General features: G+C 43.3%; 1 protein-coding gene across 1 annotated transcript; it reads right to left on the minus strand.

Annotated features, from left to right (window-relative positions):
* Nucleotides 1-260: 260 nt before the first annotated feature.
* Nucleotides 261-16,095, minus strand: LOC132394596 (sperm acrosome membrane-associated protein 4-like). Its single transcript, XM_059970922.1, has 3 exons — nt 15,938-16,095; nt 4,585-4,689; nt 261-1,192 (listed from the first exon to the last, which is right to left on the minus strand). Exons 1-3 carry the CDS (start codon nt 15,984-15,986, stop codon nt 993-995), a joined length of 354 nt encoding a protein of 117 aa, XP_059826905.1. The 5' UTR covers nt 15,987-16,095; the 3' UTR covers nt 261-992.
* Between the last annotated feature and the right edge of the window lie 2,325 nt (nt 16,096-18,420).

The following is an 18,420-nucleotide window of genomic DNA, read 5'->3' on the forward strand; positions in this document are numbered from 1 at the left end:
AGGCAGGAGAATGGGGTTGAGGAGGATAATATATCAGCCATGATGGAATGGCTGAGCAGACCCGATAGGCAGAATGTCCTAATTCTGCTTCTATATATTATGGTCTCACCAGAGTCATAGGGAGAGCCTGCAAAGTTCACACATACCGCACAGGAGGTCAATACTGTATTGAACTGGTCTGTGGGGCAGGGAAATAACTTGCAAAACCGTAATAGATCTGCACATCCCATATAACCAACAAAGTAAAACAGGCATTAGAATGAGGTTTAAAATGTTTTAATAGTCATTTTTAAATTTACACAAATCATTGTAATTCATACTTTTATCATGAAAATCTCTGTCAACATTCATTTTATTCCCAAAATTTGACACCTTCTTTTCAAGCAATCTGCAAGTACCCATGGCAATTACATATTCAGATCAGTTATTCAGCATCACAGAAATCTAGAATATTTTTAAAAAGCAGCAATTGTTTCGCACTGACAATTAAAGCATGCATTTAAAAGAGGTACATTAGAAATCTAATTGTATATAAAATTGTAAAACTGGAGTAAATGAGCGACAAAAATAAAAATGGGGAATGAAAGTTCACCACAGCAGGCCAGGATTATCTGAATAATCACCACAAAGTGCTAAAGGCTTCATTTATTCTGGGGCACAGTGTGGGTTTCTGAACACAGAATTCATCAGCATAAAGACAACACCCTTTTTATCTGATTGTACGATGTGACTGTTACCTGAAATATACAGGAACCTCCCCAATTTTCATTAAAACTTCAAGGAAAGAGAACTAGTAATGGGCAATGCCACCCCCTTAACACCTTATCCAGCACCCTCGACTGTGTACCAATCTGCCCCATTTAAAATACAAGTCGCAGGATGCAAACAAAAAAACACAAAGAAAAGATAAACTTTATGCAAATGCTGCCATTATTATGGACAACTGAATGTAAAATGAAGGAATATTAGTCTTTTGAAGGAGTTACACTGATCTATTGGAATCCCACAAACCAGACAAGAACCATGACAGAGATAGCCAGTACGGATAGTTGAGCGGCCGTGGCACCGTTGCAGTTATCGAAATCACAACATTCTGCAATCAGTGTATGCTTTACATTAAGCTGTGTTTCACTTAATGTTTTCCCACACTTTTCCTTCTCTATGCATCCAGAGCGGTAAATAGTTACATCACCTGAAGAGACAAAGGAAATGGATGAGTGGTCAGGGTGTCAATAATGGAATCATGGGAAGGCTTGGGAGGTGGGGAAGCAGCAGAAGGAAGGTGATTGTGGGCTCACTTAAAATGGAGACGAAATCAATTTCCAAAAGAATTCTCCGTTCCACTTTACCTCCAGTTAGATACCAATAGTCTCCACATCCAGATGGCCGTCCCCAACAAGGTTATTCTCTGATCTCTTCTGTGCACTTAGGACACACAGGGAAGCCATTCAGCCCATTAAAAATATGCCAGTTCTAAGGAGCAACCCTCTCTCCATGCTCTTCATTCCCCTATAACTTGTTCAGTGAAAATGAATCTCAGTGTAGTATATGGTGACAAATGCTCTTTGATAAAATATTTACAGAATTCATACACTCCCCTTAGATTCGATAGACACCAAAACGGATGTCAGCAGGTTAACCCACTGGCCCTTTCCTGTGGAAGGAAAGGAAAGTACCCTCAGACACAGGGAGAATGTGTAAAACCCAAGCTGGATAGTAGTAGAGGTCACCATCGAACCCAGGTGGTTGGAGTAGAAACTGCAGTACTACCTGCAGTCCAAATCCATGTTGAACAAACACTGAAATATCATTACTGTCCGTAGAGGACAAGCAACATGTTAGAAACCTGTAATACCTTTCCTCATTGGTTTCAAAGAAGTGCAATGGATTGGGAATGTTTGACTCCATTACACTGAGCTCCATGCTAGGGGAGGTGGGGAAGTGAACAGCATGGGAACCATTTGTGCTGAACTAAACTGGTATTTAGATACCCAATTCCTTCTCCCTACACAACATCCACGTTGCTCCATTGTCTGCAGGTACACATGCCCACCCGAGAGCCTCATAATTCAGGAAACTGATGGTGTTCCACAGTTTCTGTACTGGGACCTCCGTATTGGTGAAGTAGGTAAGTGACCTGAATGAAAATGGAGATGGGTGGGTTAGTAAGTTTGCAGATAATGCAGAGGATATCGTAGAAGACTAGCAAAGAATATGGTGGAATGTAGATAAATTGCAAATACAGGAGAAAAATTGGCCAAATGTGAAGAGATGCACTTTGGTAGGTCACATATGTCGAGATAGTACACTGTTAAGAGGAAGACCCTTAACATTGTTTATAAATATAGGGATCTTGGTCTCCAAGTTCATAGCTCCTTGAAAATGGCTGCACTGGTTGATAGGATGGTTATGGAATGTTTGGCTTTATTAGTTGAAGCATTGAATTGAAAAGTCATAAATTTATGTTGCGGCTTTATAAAACTTTAGTTAGGTCACAGTTGGTCACCCCATTATAGGAAAGATGTCAATGCTTTGAAAAGGATGCAGAAGAGGTTTACCAGGATGTTGCCTGGAATAGAGAGCATGTCATACATATAATGAGAGCTTGGACAGTGTTGTGTTGTTTTCACTGGAGCAGTGGAGGTTGAAGGGAGATCTGACAGAGGTTTAAAAGATTATGAGAGGCACAGATAGAGGAGACAGTATCTTTTTTCCCAGGGTTGAAATGTCTAGGACAAGAGGGCAAGCATTTAAGCAGGGGTTTCCCTAGCTGGGGTCCATAGACCCTTTGCCTAATGGTATTGGTCGGTGGCATAAACCCGCAGTTAAAATGAGAGGAGGGAAATTTAAAGGGGATATGAGGGGCAATGTTTTAAAACAAAGAGGTGGGAGCCTGGAATATGCTGCCCGGGATGATGGTAGACACAGAAACGTCAGGGACTTTTAAGAGGTTTTAAATGAATGTGAAGAAAATGGAAGGATGTTGATATTGTGCAGGCAGAAGAGATTACTTTAATGAGCCATTTGATTACTAAGTTAAGTGGCTCAGCACAGCATTGTGGGCCAAGAAGCCTGTGAAATGTGCTCCAAAAGCATTTACCCTAAACATCCCCTTTGAACTTGCCCTCTCATGTTGCTGTCTATTACCAAACAGTCAAGTAATAAGGTAAAGAACAGGGTGAACCAAAATGCTATGCTCCCCCACACCCCCTCCCACAAAATAGGCATAGGTACAAGCAGCAGGACTTTAGATCAACATGTTTCTACTAAGGACAGCACAAGATGGGAACATTAGGGGCAACAAATAAAGTGGATTGGTATTTGAGTATTGGAAAGGACTTGACGGGCCAACAAGCACAAACCAGGCCCCATTTTAATAGTAAAGCGATCAGAATGGCCATAGCACAGGAGGCCATTTGACCCATTGAGATTACCACAGGAAAAGATCTTTCACCCAATAATGTCTGTGTTAGATATGATGCTGAATTAAAGTAAATCTCTTCTGCCTGTAAATGATCAACTTCCCTCTATGACCATGTCTAACTTCCTCAAACACCACGATGGTATCTGCTTCCACTATGACCCCTCACAGACCACTCCTCTTTTTTAGAATGCTTGCACCACACATTTCTTTTGAATTTCATCCACCTCTCTCCCCACATTAAAATGTATGCTCTCTAGTATGGGACATTTTACCTTGGGTATTAAAATAAGTTGCCGCTTTCTGTTCTATCTGTGCCTCCCAATTATACAAGCTTGTGTCAGATCTCCCCTTAGCCTCTTGTGTGCAAGGAGAACAACACAAATGTGTCCAATCTTTCCTTATAGCACTCTCTAATCCTGGCAGAATCCTGAGAACCTCTTCTGCACAGAACAGCTGACATGGAAAGAAGTGGGAGAAAAATGGGTGCATTATAAACTTCATGTCATGGGGAGCAGAGACGGGGCAGAACGGCTTTCAGCTGAGGTCAGGGAAGTAGTTCATGGTATTGCAGAAAACTATCCACTAGGATCCATGACCATAAACCGGCTGTAAAGTGGCACAACCATCTCTCCCCAGTCATTACCCATGAAGATCTAAAGAGGCACAATTTCAACTGGACATCTGTGAAAGTCATGCTGCAAGCAAACATGTGGCATGCAAGAATTCCTAAAAGCATGGTTTCCCACAAACAATTCTGTAAACAAACAAGTGGACCTCAATCCTTTTTATGAGCCATTGTGGGCAAAACTCCAGACCACAATGCACAAAGTTCCCCACACAGCCAATCAGCAAGGTGAATTCATCCCCACATCACAATTGAGTTTCCAGAAAGGTGACGAAACAGCTGATTGGTTGGTACCTAAAGGCCAAGCATTCGGAGGACACACCACAATTAACAGAGCACTGACGATGTCTCCTCATATGGTAATGAAACATTTGCAAGTAAATTCCCAGGATCATAGAACAACTCAACCCAACCAACAACCACCTGAGCTACACATTTTCCAAATTATTTCCAACCCTTCCAGACCAGTCTGGATGTGCCAAATGGTCTTTTCTGCCTCCCAATTCTAAAAAATAGTTTTTGAAAAGCACCTTACCTACAGTGGAATTTCCAGAGTAACATCGCTCATTATCTTTGCAGGTTTCCTTGAAGAAACACAGAGATGGATGGACGACACATCGGAAACACTTCAAGGCAGTACCTGCAGCATCAAGAAAATTTAAAAATTAAATATCCAATACAGAGTCAATTTTCATAATGTAAAGACAGATCAAAAAGTACACAATGCCGATTTTTCTGTTCCAGAAGTTTATACCAATCAAGATTTGTTTTGGCTTTTCATGAGCCCGATTTTTTTTTTTTTATTTTGGTCCTGTCTAGGTTCCAGGAGGCTTGGGAGCATCAACCCATCTTAGAAGAGCCAGATATCTCTTTTCAAGACACTGTCATTTCCCTGTATGTTGTCAGTCTTGCCACAATTACTACTTTGAAATTCATTCCCTCAATCTCCAATTTACATTAGCACTATTATTTAAGGAAAAAAAAGCAGAAGACTTTTTAAAAAAGTGGACAATAGGATTCAGAAAATCTATCGACTCTGGAAGAGTATGTTTTCATAGTACAGTCAGTAATTGTTGATGCATCCATGTACATAAACTGGTTGGGAAATAAATCTATTTGAACATTTGAAATGCATACATTTGGATTATGGAAGTCCTGTGTTGTCCGAAGATCACAATTTGAGTGCTGTGGGCGTGCTATGTTGATGCCTTTCTTTTCCTGCCCTGATAAAGGATCTCGGTCAGAAATGTAGACTGTTTATCCCCCTCCATAGATGCTGCTTGACCTGCTGAGCTCCTCCAGCATTTTGTCTGATGTTCATGTTTACTTCATGTCTTTCTTGTGAATTTTGTGTATCCAATGCTATGTGCCTGTGTTGTGGCTGCAAGCAAGTTGTATTGGTCATATTCACAAGACATAGGAGCAGAAATAGGCCATTTGGCCCATCCAGCCTGCTCCACCATTCAATTATGGATGACTCTTTTCTCCCCTCCTCAGCCCCACTCCCCGGTCTTTCCCCCCCCCCCCTAAACTTTAATGCCATGTCCAATCAAGAACGTGTTGATTGTCACCCAACAAAGTGACCTCCATAGCTGCCTGTGGTAAGAAGTTCCACAAATCCACCACCCTCTGGCTAAACAAATTTCTCCGTAACTCTGTTTTAATTGGGCACCCCTCTATCTCGAGTCTTTTCACTCTTGTCCTAGACTCCCCCACCATGAGAAACATCCTTTCTACATCTACTCTGTCTAGGCTTTTCAACATTCAAAAGGTTTCATTGAGATCCCCCCTCATTCTTCTGAGTTCCATCAAGTATAGACCCAGAGCCATCAAACATTCCTGAATGATAACCCTCTCATTCCTGCAATGATCCTTGTGAACTTCTTCTAGACACTCTCCAATGCCAGCACATCTTTTCTAAGATGAGATAAATGTATGGCTGAGAAGCAGGTACAGGGTCGGGGCTTCAGGCTCTTGGATCATTGGGATCTCTTCCGGGGGAGGTATGATCTGTTCAAAAGTGATGAGTTGCACTGTCTTGTAGACAGGTTTCTTAGAGCTGTTGGGGAGGGTTTAAACTCACTTGGCAGGGGCTTGGGAACTGGAGTGTTGGGACTCAGGATAGGATGAATGATAAAAAAAATCAAAGATAACATGCAGTCAGACTGGTAGGACATAATTCCAGCCAGCAGAGTGTATCAATGCATTATGGATGCAGAAACAAAAAGGGTAGCAAATGCAGAATTCGATGCACAGAGTATGAGAAATAAGGTGGATAATCCTGTTCCGCTTTTACAGATTGTCGGATGGTTGTAGTTGGGAGCTGAATGTCACATTGTATCAGAGAGATAGAAAGCTTGGCAGAGGAAGTGGCATGGCTCTGCTGGTAAAGAATGGCATCAAATCAGTAGACAGATGTGACATAGGATCAAAAACGTCAAATCCTTGTGGGTTGAGTTAAGAAACTGCAAGGGTAAAAGGACCCTGAAGGCAGTTATATACAGGCCTCCCAGCAGTAGCTGGGAATTGGACCACAGATTACAATGGGAAATAGAAAAGGCAGGTGAAAAGGGCAATGTAATGATAGTCATGAGAGATTTCACCAGGCAGGTTAATTGAGAAAATCCCAAGAGTAGGCTTGTTGAATGCCTATGAAGTAGCTATTTAGAGCACTTTGTTGTTGAGCCTACTCAGGGATCGGTTGTACAAGATTGGCTGTTATGTAATGAACAGGAGCTTAAAGTAAAAGAACCCTTAGGAGACAGTGATCACAATATGATTGAGTTCAACTTGAAATTTGATAGGGAGAAAGTAAATTCTGACATAGCAGTATTTCAGTGGAGTAAAGAAAATTACAGTGCAATGAGAGAGGAGCTGGACAAAGTAAACTGGATGGAGATGCAGGCAGGGATGACAGAGGAGCAGCAATGGCGTGTGTTTCTGGGAAAAATGAGTAAGGTGCAGGACATGTGTATTCCAAACACAAAGAAATACTCAAATGACAACATAATACAAGTGAAGTCAAAGCTAATGTAACAGCAAAAGAGAGGGCATACAATGAAGCAAAAATTAGCAGGAAAACATTGGATTGGAAAGCTTTACAATCCCTACAGAAAGCAACTAAAACAACTAGTAGGAAAAGACGAAATATGAAAGCAAGCTAGCAAACATCAAAATGGATATTAAAAACTTTCTCTAGTATTTAAAAAATAAAAGAGAGATGAGAATGGATATAGACCGCTAGAAAATGAGACCGGAGAAATAATAGTAAGGGCCAAGGTAATGACTGTCACGCGCGGACATGAAATAGACCCAAATGCAGGACGCAGGCACTGAAGGACAGGATGGGGATGCCATGGCATGAAAGGGGTAATGCAGGTGGGGCTGGATCCCGGAGGTCAGGCAAGGCAGGAGGATCCCAGAGTTCAGGCGAGGCAGGAGGATCCCAGGGGCATAACTCCTGGGCAGGGCCACCTCCCAGGCAGGAACTCAGAGGCCCATGCAGGAAGCGGAACCCTGGGCAGGTGTGGGCACAACCCGTAGGGAGCAATGGGTGGAAAGGGTCAGAGTCCTCAGGGCGGGCCGCGTGGATTCCGGGCAGGGCCGCCTCCCAGGCGGAAACACGGAGGCCTGGGCAAGGCGGAGACACCTGAGCAGGTGCAGGGCACCACCCATCAGAGGTGAGGGGTAAGGAAGGGAACGGAGCCCCTCCGCCGGGCAACGGCAGATGGCCTGGCTTCCCCGACAGAGGCGAGGGGCAGGAAGGGGCAGAACCACCCATAGTGTAACAGCGGTGGCCTGAATTACCTGACGGGGGCAAGGGACAGGAAGGGACAGAACCACCCAAGAGGGAACGGCAACGGCCCTGCTTACCCAACAGAGGCAAGGGATAGGAAGAGACAGAACCACCCGAGAGGTAACGGTGACAGCCTGGCTTACCCGACAGAGGCAAGGGACAGGAAAGGACAGAACCACCCGAGAGGTAACAGTGACAGCTTGGTTTACCCGACAGAGGCAAGGGAACAGAAGGGAGCTGGGTCCAGCAGGACTAACGTGATACACCGGGTAAATTGGGAAAGGCAACCGACACCGTGACAGCACAGGCAAGGTGAATAAGGTGGAACAGCAGGACCAGCGCACATGAGAGAAACAGGGGGCAAGACCAACCAGACAGAACAGATACATAACAGGCTGGCAACCAGGGCAGAACCGGATCCGGAGCAGGCAAAACAGGTGCAGAGCAGAACAACCCCCCAACCTAGGCTCAGACCCCAAGCCCCTTATAAAAACCTGCCCCCTAATAGGTGACAGGTGTATCTCCTTAAGCCAAGATGATCCAATGGCTCTGGGTGACATGAGGGCTGGCTGCAAGGCCCGCGGACCGGAGCAAGACCCGGAAGGCGGGCTCTGGACCGGACCCTAACAATGGCAGATGAACTAAATGAGTATTTTGCATTAGTCTTCACTATGGAAGACACTAGCGGTATGTTAGATGTTGAAGGATGTAAGGAAAGATCTCTACCGCTACCATACATTCTCCCCTTGTCACACAAGTTTCCTCCCATATGCCAAAGATGCCAGCTGGCATCAATGGAAGAAGAGTACAGGCAACGTTTCGGGCCAAGAAAAAAGATTGAAGTCAGAATTAGAAGGTGGGTGGGGAGAGGACGAAGAAACACAAAGTGATAGATGAAACCGGTGGGGGTGTGGGAAGGGAAGGAGGAAGTAAAAAGCTGGGAAGTTGATTGGTGAACAAAATACGGGCTGGAGAGGGGGGAGTCTGATCAGAGAGGACAGTAGGCCATGCAAGAACAAAAAGAGGGAGGAGTAGCAGAGGGAGGTGATGTGCTGGTAAGGAGATAAGATGTGAGAGGGAAACTTCCCCTCTGCTTACCCCTCTTGCCACCAGTACCATTTCAACTTTAAAGCGTTGCATGCCTGTCATTGTCGGTACAAGTCTAGAATTTTTTTCCCAAACTGGGCTCCATTGCATTGAAAAAAGTTTGGGAACTCCTGGCCTGGAGCATCAGGGGAACATCTGATCAGGGCAGTAACTTGCCCCACTGGCCCCAGGTCAATAAAATAGCAGCAAAATCCCTAAATCTAGCTTCTGTTTAAGCTCTTGAAAAGACCAGAGAGACAGTAAAAGATGAACTCTTGATCTCCCAATTTACCTCTTCGTAGCCCTTGCATGTTGTCTACCCACAATGCCCTCTGTATCTATAACACTATATTCAATGCTGTTTTTTAAATGCCTTGATTAATTTTGCTGTCTGGATGGCATTCAAACTAAAAGCATTTCACTGTAGTGTAAATAATTAAACATCAATAATTCAGAAAAGCATCCTTTTTGAAAAAGATTGATTAATTTGACCTCCTATCAAACTCTTCAAATGGTTTAATATCAGAAAATGTATACAGTATACAGTCTGAAATTCTTACTCTTCACAGATATACACGAAACAAGAAACTCCTTAAAATGAATTACAGAAACATCAGAACTCCTTACTACACAAGCCCACAAAGTCTATACTGGCCATCAAGGACTCATCTATTCTCATCCCACTGTGGTCCAAGTGTTAGTACACCTGGACTACAGCCTCCTCGACCTTGGTGATTCAAGTGCTTGTAATGAAGCTTTTAAAAGTTGAGTGGTAGAGCAGTCTCTTCCTCCACCACTCATAAAACCATAAGACATAGGAGCAGAATTAGGCCATTTAACCCATTGAGTCTACTCAACCATTCCACCTGCTCAGGTCGTGTGTGTTGCAGATTCGAAACACCTTCTTAGAGAAAAGAAAATTCAGTGCTGCTATGAGGAATGAGGTACAGGAGCCTCAGCTCCCATGCTGTCAGGTTCAGGAACGGTTATTACCCCTCGACCATTAGGCTCTTGAACCAGAGGGGCTAACTTCACTCAACCCAACACTGAAATTATTCCACAACCTATGAACTCACTTCTAAGGATTCTACAACTTATGTACTCAATATTTACTGTTTATTTATTATATTTTCTTATTGTATTTGCACAGTTTATTGGCTTCCGCACTTCAGTTTTGGTCTGTCTCTGATATATGTGTTTTTTTATTGATTCTATTGTTTCTTTCTATTTACTACAAATTCCCCACAAGAAAATGAATAACAGGGTAGTAAACATAGACCTAGAAACATAGAAACATAGAAAATAGGTGCAGGAGTAGGCCATTCAGCCCTTCGAGCCTGCACCACCATTCAGTATGATCATGGCTGATCATCCAACTCAGAACCCTGTACCTGCTTTCTCTCCATACCCCCGATCCCTTTAGCCACTAGGGCCATATCTAACTCCCTCTTAAATATAGCCAATGAACTGGCCTCAACTGTTTCCTGTGGCAGAGAATTCCACAGATTCACCACTATCCGTGTGAAGAAGTTTTTCTTCATCTCAGTCCTAAAAGGCTTCCCCTTTATCCTTAAACTGTGACCCCTCGTTCTGGACTTGCCCAACATTGGAAACAATCTTCCTGCATCTAGCCTGTCCAATCCCTTTAGAATTTTATACGTTTCAATAAGATCCCCCCTCAATCTTCTAACTTCCAGTGAGTATAAGCCTAGTTGATCCAGTCTTTCTTCATATGAAAGTACTGCCATCCCAAGAATCAATCCGGTGAACCTTCTCTGTACTCCCTCTATGGCAAGAATGTCTTTCCTCAGATTAGGGGACCAAAACTCCACACAATACTCTAGGTGCAGTCTCACCAAGTCCTTGTACAACTGCAGTAGAACCTCCCTGCTCCTGTACTCAAATCCTTTTGCTATGAATGCCAACATACCATTTGCCTTTTTCACCACCTGCTGTACCTGCATGCCCACCTTCAATGACTGGTGTCCAATGACACCCAGGTCTTGTTGCACTTCCCCTTTTCCTAATCGGCCACCGTTCAGATAATAATCTGTTTTCCTGTTCCTGCAACCAAAGTGTGACATGTAGTACGTGGTGACATACGCACTTTGATTATAAGTTTACTTTTGAGTGTTGAACCCATAATCTCTTTTTACTCTAAACTTATACCCATCAATGTTGGATACCACTGCTATGGGCAAAAGCAAGGTTTCAGGCATACCACCAGGCTCAAGGACAGCTTCTACCCCACTGTTGGAAGACAATTTAATGGTCCTTCAAACTCTTGACCCCATAATCTATCCTGTCCATGGAAATTCACCTCACTGGCTGCCAGCACTTTCTCTATGTCTTTAAAGCTATATTCTGCTGTTCCCCTGCAATACCTTAATGCGCTGTTATAATGAAATCTGAATAGATGGCATGTGAAACAGTTTTCCATTGTGCATCAGTATCTGTGATGATAAGAAACTAATTTACAAATATGCCTTACTCAGTTTGTATAGCCTGACTGCCTCATCTACATGCTCCCGGCACCTCCTCTCCCAAGGGAAGCGTTCCCCACCCAGTAAGCCTCCATAGGGATGATGTTTTCTGAGCGGTTTTTTAATTATAATGTAAGGACAATTACAAAATGTGAATTACTCAATATTTGTACACCACACCCATTTTTCCCTAGTGTATTAATTCTGAAAGAAGGATGATGTCGGAGATTAAAAACAGATGTGTCATTTGCTTCAAATCAGCGAGAGTTGTGCTTGGTAGCCCACAAGCGCTGTTAAACTTCCAGCACCAACATAGGATGCCCACAACGCACTAACTCTGACTGTACATGTTTGGAATGTGGGAGAAAACCCACAGTTACTGAGACAACGTACAAACTCCAGACAGACAGCATTGGGAATCAAACCCCGATCTTACAGATGGCGCTCAAAAGCGATGCACTAACCGTCATGCTACCATGCTGTCCCAGTAGTGCTAGTGGGCTTGAGTTAGCCAGACTGGCACTTTACTCTTTGGAATGCAAGAGAATGAGAGACAACAGTAAAGATATGTTAAAATTCATGTTAAGCATAGATAAAACAGATGGCAACAGTCTTTTTCCTGGGATCATTTACTTATATTTAGAAATTAATATACCTTCCAACCCCATGAGCTGAATTCCCAATTGTATTCTACTCTCATTCTCGATCTGGAGTGAATATAGACACTTGGAACGAGCTGGGTTAAGTTTAAATTCAAGTTTAAATGCCATAAACAGCTAAACTAAACAGTGTTCCTGCAGGCCAAAGTGCAAAGCACACACAGTCACTCACAGCACATACAGTTACAGTATGACAGCACACAGTCACAAGATCACATTAGCACAAGTTCCTGACTGGCAATGCCTGAATCAGCCCTGAGCAAAGCTCTTGGTCCAAAATGTGGATAGTTTACTCTTTTCCTTTGATGGTGCCTAACCTGCTGAGTTCCCCAGCATTTTGTGTATGTGGCCTGATGATTGCTCATGCATGGGATGTAGTGCTGGAACCATTTTTCTGCAAGAACAAGCATGCAGCATTTCTTAATCTTGTGCTCCATCAGCTGCAGAGAAAAGGCAAATCATCTTGTTTTGCTCTGAGTCAGTTGCAGACAAAGGCAAATCAGTTTGTCTTCCAGGGAGTGAACATTGACGAGCAGCCCTGAGGGGACAGTGAGTCTGCAGGGGCCAGGCCTAATCCACAGAGCATGGGCTTGTTCGGCTGAAGGGCATAGTTATTGCTCTACAACTCTAAATATTTTCCATTGCAAAGTTATTCAGCATTTTGTACCCAGAGGGATGTTTTGACAACCCTGTCCATTTTATTTCACACTTCTGAAACATTTCTTCTCCCGTTAATACATCTTAGTGCCGAACACTAGTCTGTGGATATGTTCTTTCCATTCCGGACTGTGTGGTAACACTTGCGGGCTGCCCTCATCACATCCATGTTGGTTGTTAAACAAGACGACGCAGTCCACTTCACATTTTAATGTAAACATGATCAGTAAATCTGAATCCCTTTTGAAAGGGGATGGCACTGTTCCAGTTCAATTCACAGCCAGTTAATAAATAATAAAAAGTTGCAAATACTGGAAAACCAAAATAAAACACAGGGTAAACACAAGAGGGTTCCAAGGTTGTCAAGCCGAGGAGTGGTAGTGGTGACAAGCTCCCACTACCTAAAAGTGCTCCTCACAGAATGCACCTCAAATAGCCCCTGACAACCAAGTCCAGCTTCTGGCCTTCTCATGTAGCTTAGCCTCTGAGCCCAGTGGAAGTTTCCCCTGACAGGAGAAGGGACAAAGGTGGGTCCTGATGCCTTAAAACCAGAGCTTTGGGTAGATGGAGCTCATCAGCCTGGGAAGGCAGCCCATCTAAGAGAGAAAACTCTGATTTCAAACCTCCGCTGCCTTGCAGCCATACCCACTCATGGGAAAGGCTTCGGGAGCAAACCCTGAGGACAAATCCGGAGCTGGAGTACCTAAGGCAGTCCAACATTGCCTTCAACCTCATTCTGGCACTGCGACGACACTGGTGCTAAGCTGTATTGGCCCTTGCCCTTACCTTGGACAACATTAGTGACGTGGAGAGGGAAGACTCACTGCATGGGCAACTGCTGGTCTCGCATACAACCTTGCCGAGGCCTGCGCCCTGGAGAGGGCGCATAACATGGTCTCGTGAGACTAATGGATGCCACGCAAACACAAGTGATTCTGTAGAGGTTGGAAATCCAGAACAACACACATACACAAAATGCTGGAGGTATTTAGCAGATCAGGCAAATTCTGGAAGGGCATAAACACAGCCAAGACCCTTCATCAGAATTGGAAAGGAAGGGGAGAAGCCAGGATAAGTTGGGAAAAGGAGAAGGAGTCAATGCTGGATGGGGAAGGGCGGGACCAGGTGAGAGGGAAGGTAGGTGGGGGGGGGGGAAATGAAATGAAAAGCTGGGTGGTGATAGATGGAAAGATAAAGGGCTGAAAGAGAAGGAATCTGATCGGAGAGGATAGTGGGAGACAGGGATGGCGGGCGGGAAGCAGAGGGAGGTGACAGGCAAGTGAGGAGAGAAGAGGTAAGTCAGAGTGGGAAATGGGAGATGTTGAAAATACTCAGCAGGTCAGACAGCATCTGAGGAGAATGACAGCAAGTTAATGTTTCAAGTCCTGCTCTGACAAAGGTTCCTGCACATGAATTATAATCATTTCTTACGCGGGTCAGGCAGAATCTGAGGTGAGAGAAACAAACAGTTTGACATCTCCCCTTCAACTCCTGTGAGCCATTGAGCATGCTGGCGATTTAAAGACCCCTTGATAGAGATGAACCCAAACCACGCAATCACCATCTTTCACCAGTACAATCTTCAGACGGTGCTGGTCAATGCAAACGACACATTTCACTGTATGTTTTGATTTACATATGACAAATAAAGCTAATTACCTTGTGTCTCTCCCCCTCTTCCCCACACCTTTTCATTCTACTCCTCAACTTTTTTTTGTCCAGTCTTGCTGCAGGCTCTCAGTCTGCAACATTGACTGTACTCTTTCCCACAGACACTGCCTGGCCTGCTGAGTTCCTCCAGCATTCTGTGTGTGTTGCCAGGATTTCCAGCATCTGTAGATTTTCTCTTGTTTGTGATGTGTGAAGGAGTTGGAATGAAAATAACCCTCAATATATTATTTTCAGGATTGTTTAATGTAATTTCCAGAACACTAGTGTAAAGGAAACAGAAATAATTGTTGCTCTGGATCCAATGCAGCGCAAAAGTAGCAGAATAATAATACAAATATAAATACATATGATAGTTTATAAACATTGATTGATTGTGTGTCCATAAAGTGACATTAGGCTCAGGAGTGTCCAAGCATATTCTGGAAGTTTAGCTCCTCAGCCCAGAAAGGAGAAGATTGTTGGAGTTTTACTGGACAAAAACACATGGGTGGGGCATCAGGAGTAAGTGAGTCATCCTCACATGCCACATCAGAGGGGTGGGGGTTCAGAGCTGGGGAGAACAACAGTCATCTTCTTGACAAATTGTTGCTGGGTCAAGGTGGAAAACAAAATACTAAACCTACTGCACTCAATTTAAGCTTTAACAAAAACCCTCAAACACCACTTCACTGTCAAAAATCTTTCCTAGAACTATACGGCTTCCAGAATCATTTAAAATCTCCCTTAAGATCTGATTGTTTCTGAATAAAAATCTCTTAACTGGGAAAAGAAAGCATGTTAGAAGTAGAGGGTAAGTCATGAGATCCCAGAATGTTTGTGGGAGCAAAGGAAAAGAAAGCTATTTCCCTCCTTTTTCCCCAGACCCCGATGAAACCTGCAAGTCCGAGGCACCCCCACCGCAGCGGCACCATACACGAGCAAGTGCAGAAAGAAATGATTAAGTTGTTGAACACTCGATATCATGGGTTCAAACCCAACCCTGCCTCCAGGTCACAACTTCGAACTGAAAACTCGGGATATTTTTTACGTCTTGAGAGAGGGGTCACATATAAGAGCTTTAAGTTTTTTTTAAATCATGCCTTATCTGACCAATGGGGGGGGGAAATAACAAAAAATTCTTTTGATGATTTTTATGGAGTTGAACTTTAAAACTATTTTAAATAGCATTAAAGTGCTGCATAACTGTCGAGATAGGTCTAAAATTAGGATTTTAATGCCAGAAATGCATAAGAAATAAATTAAGCATTTATTATATTCCAAAATGAGTGCCTGCCAAGGCTAACATATAATGTTTCAAATAGTTTCTAGTGCTAGCTGGAGACTAGTTTGAGTGATTCCTTAGTATATGAATTTTTCCAATGGCTGAAATGTCAACAACTTCTTGGATTGCTGATTTCTGTTCTATCGTCTCGACAGGAAAATTTTGAAGTTAAATAGCCAAGACCCAAAACGAAATATTTTACCTTGCACCAATGAAGCAGCCTCCAGAATAAAAAAAGAAAATGAACAGAAAACTTGAAATAACAAAAGTCTTACCTGGGGCAACAAAATAGGCAAGAAGTACTGAGAGGAATAAAATCTTCATTTTGTCCTATTCAAGAGGCAATAAAAATGAACAGTTATACGTTCACTTGCAACAGCCTTTCTCAAACCTCTCCTCAATAGTGCCTAGCTCTGGCATTTACTCAGTATGTTTATATATGCAACAGAATTAACTCTTTCCCTTCTGCAAGGGTGTAACTTGCTCAAGAACAGAAGGAGTACATCGCTGACGTCAGATCTGTAACTTCAGCCCACTTCCTCGCGTTCTGACTTTGGATCCACGAAGCAATCACAGCATTTTGTTTTCTGCATTTTATGTCAGAATTTCCAGAACACTGTCGATAGTGTTAAAAATATACAGTCAAACCTCCTTTTCTCTTTGGCCTCTCACTAGCAGTCGGTTTAACCAAGAGTTTGCAAACATGTTATTTTTAACCTCTTACTGGGGTGTTTGTTTAGACATCTTACTGGGTACTTCAAGAGCAGTGGACAAGAGCTGTATTTAATATAGACAACAGATTCGGCAGGTGCTGGAAATCCAGAGCAACACACACACCCCCCCCACCCCCCGTAGGAACTCAGCAGGGTCCAGTATATCTATGATAAGAATTAAACTGGACATTTCTGGCCGAGGCACTTCATTAGGGCTGTGTGGAGCTCTGTTTAATAGACTCTTTTCAGCACCCAGTGGGTTGACGGTGGGGCAGCTCTCCCAGCTCTGGAGTCCTACACTCCCTGCCCCCCACCAAACCCACCTCACAACAAATGTTTTTTTTTGTTTTTAAAGAATTAGATTTTTCAGTTAAAATTTGACCCAAATCGCAATTAATGCCATGACAGGAATTGTCAAGAAGCACAGGACATTTGATGCAAACCTCTTAGACTGCCCAGCAATTAAAAATCCTTCTGTTGTGTCCAGAGTGGGATTGCCCGACTGGATCCATTCCTTTGAGACTAATCCTTAACATTCACTCTCCTGAACTCCGCTGTCATGAGCGGGAAGGGGAAGGGGAGAGGGATCAAAGTGGAACATTGAAGACAAATATCAGGTGGATAACCCCCTCCCTTTTCCATTAACTGCTCAGCATGAATTCTTGCCAGTTGAAATCTATTTTGGGATTGGCATGCAGTGACTGTTTTCCCGTTGCCTTGACATGAACACAGTGTTTCAGGTTCGACGCTGACCTCAAGTCCTCTCTGTATGAGTCACAGAATGGTACAACGTGGAAACAAGCCCTTCGGCCTAGCCTGTCCATTCTAATCAAGATTTCATCTATTGGCCCATTAAGTTCAAGTTCAAGTTTATTGACATTCATACACGGTCAAACAAATCAACTGTCCGCTGGACCAAGTTGCACAACACAGTACTTATAACTCACACACAACACACAAAGTAATATTACCACAAATAAATTTTAAAATAACAAAAGATATTCTACAGCATAATGTGCATTTACCGGCCAAGATATAAACAGTATAACACTACTGGTGTGTCATTTTTACTCACATATGGGTGGTGGCAGGGAATTCAGTAGCCTTTGGCCAGGGGGAAGAAGGTGTTTCCCGTCCTGACAGTCCTCGTCCTAATACTATGTTATCTTCTACCTGATGGTAAAGGTGGGGTGGTTAAAGAGATGGGAGGGGTCACTGACAGTGCTAAGGACTTTGAAAATGTAGCATTCCTGATAAATATCTCAGGTGGGTGTAAAAGAGACCTGATGATCCTCTCAGCAGCAATCCTCTTTCCTATCCATGTACCTGTCCAGATGAGTTTTAAATGTTGTTATAGCGCTTGCCTCGATCACCTCCTCCGGCAGGTCAGTCTATGTACAAACCAGCTGCTCAATTCCTATTAACCCTCCCCCACAACAAAACCTTAAACCTATGTCCTCCAGTTCTTGACTTCCCAACCTTGAGAAAATGACTGTGTGTATTTCACCTCATCTATGCTCCTCACAATATTTTGCAGCTTCTATAAGATGAATTCTCAGTCTCCTGCGCTCCAGGAAAGAAATTATAGTCTTCCCAAACTCAGTCTCTTGAGCCCTGACAACGTCTTTATGTATGTCCTCCATCATTGCAGACTCATGGCATCTTTCTAAAGATAAACATTTTTAATACAGATTGAAGAGGAGGAGGAGCTTGCTATCTTGAGGCAAATCAGAGTAGATAAATCCACTGGACCTGACAGGGTATTCCCTCGGACTTTGAAGGAGACTGGTGTTGAAATTGCAGGGGCCTTGGCAGATGTATTTAAAATGTTGGTATCTACGGGTGAGGTGCCAGAGGATTGGAGGATAGCTCATGTTGCTCCGTAGTTTAAAAAAGCCTCTAAAAGTAATCCGGGACATTATAGGCTGGTAAGTTTGGCATCAGTAGTAGGTAAATTATTGGAAGGAGTACTAAGAGATAGGACCTACAAGTATTTAGATAGACAGGAACTTATTAGGGCGAGTCAACACGGCTTTGTGCGTGGC

Source organism: Hypanus sabinus, chromosome 5 (genome assembly GCF_030144855.1).
Source record: "Hypanus sabinus isolate sHypSab1 chromosome 5, sHypSab1.hap1, whole genome shotgun sequence".
Classification (NCBI taxonomy): domain Eukaryota; kingdom Metazoa; phylum Chordata; class Chondrichthyes; order Myliobatiformes; family Dasyatidae; genus Hypanus; species Hypanus sabinus.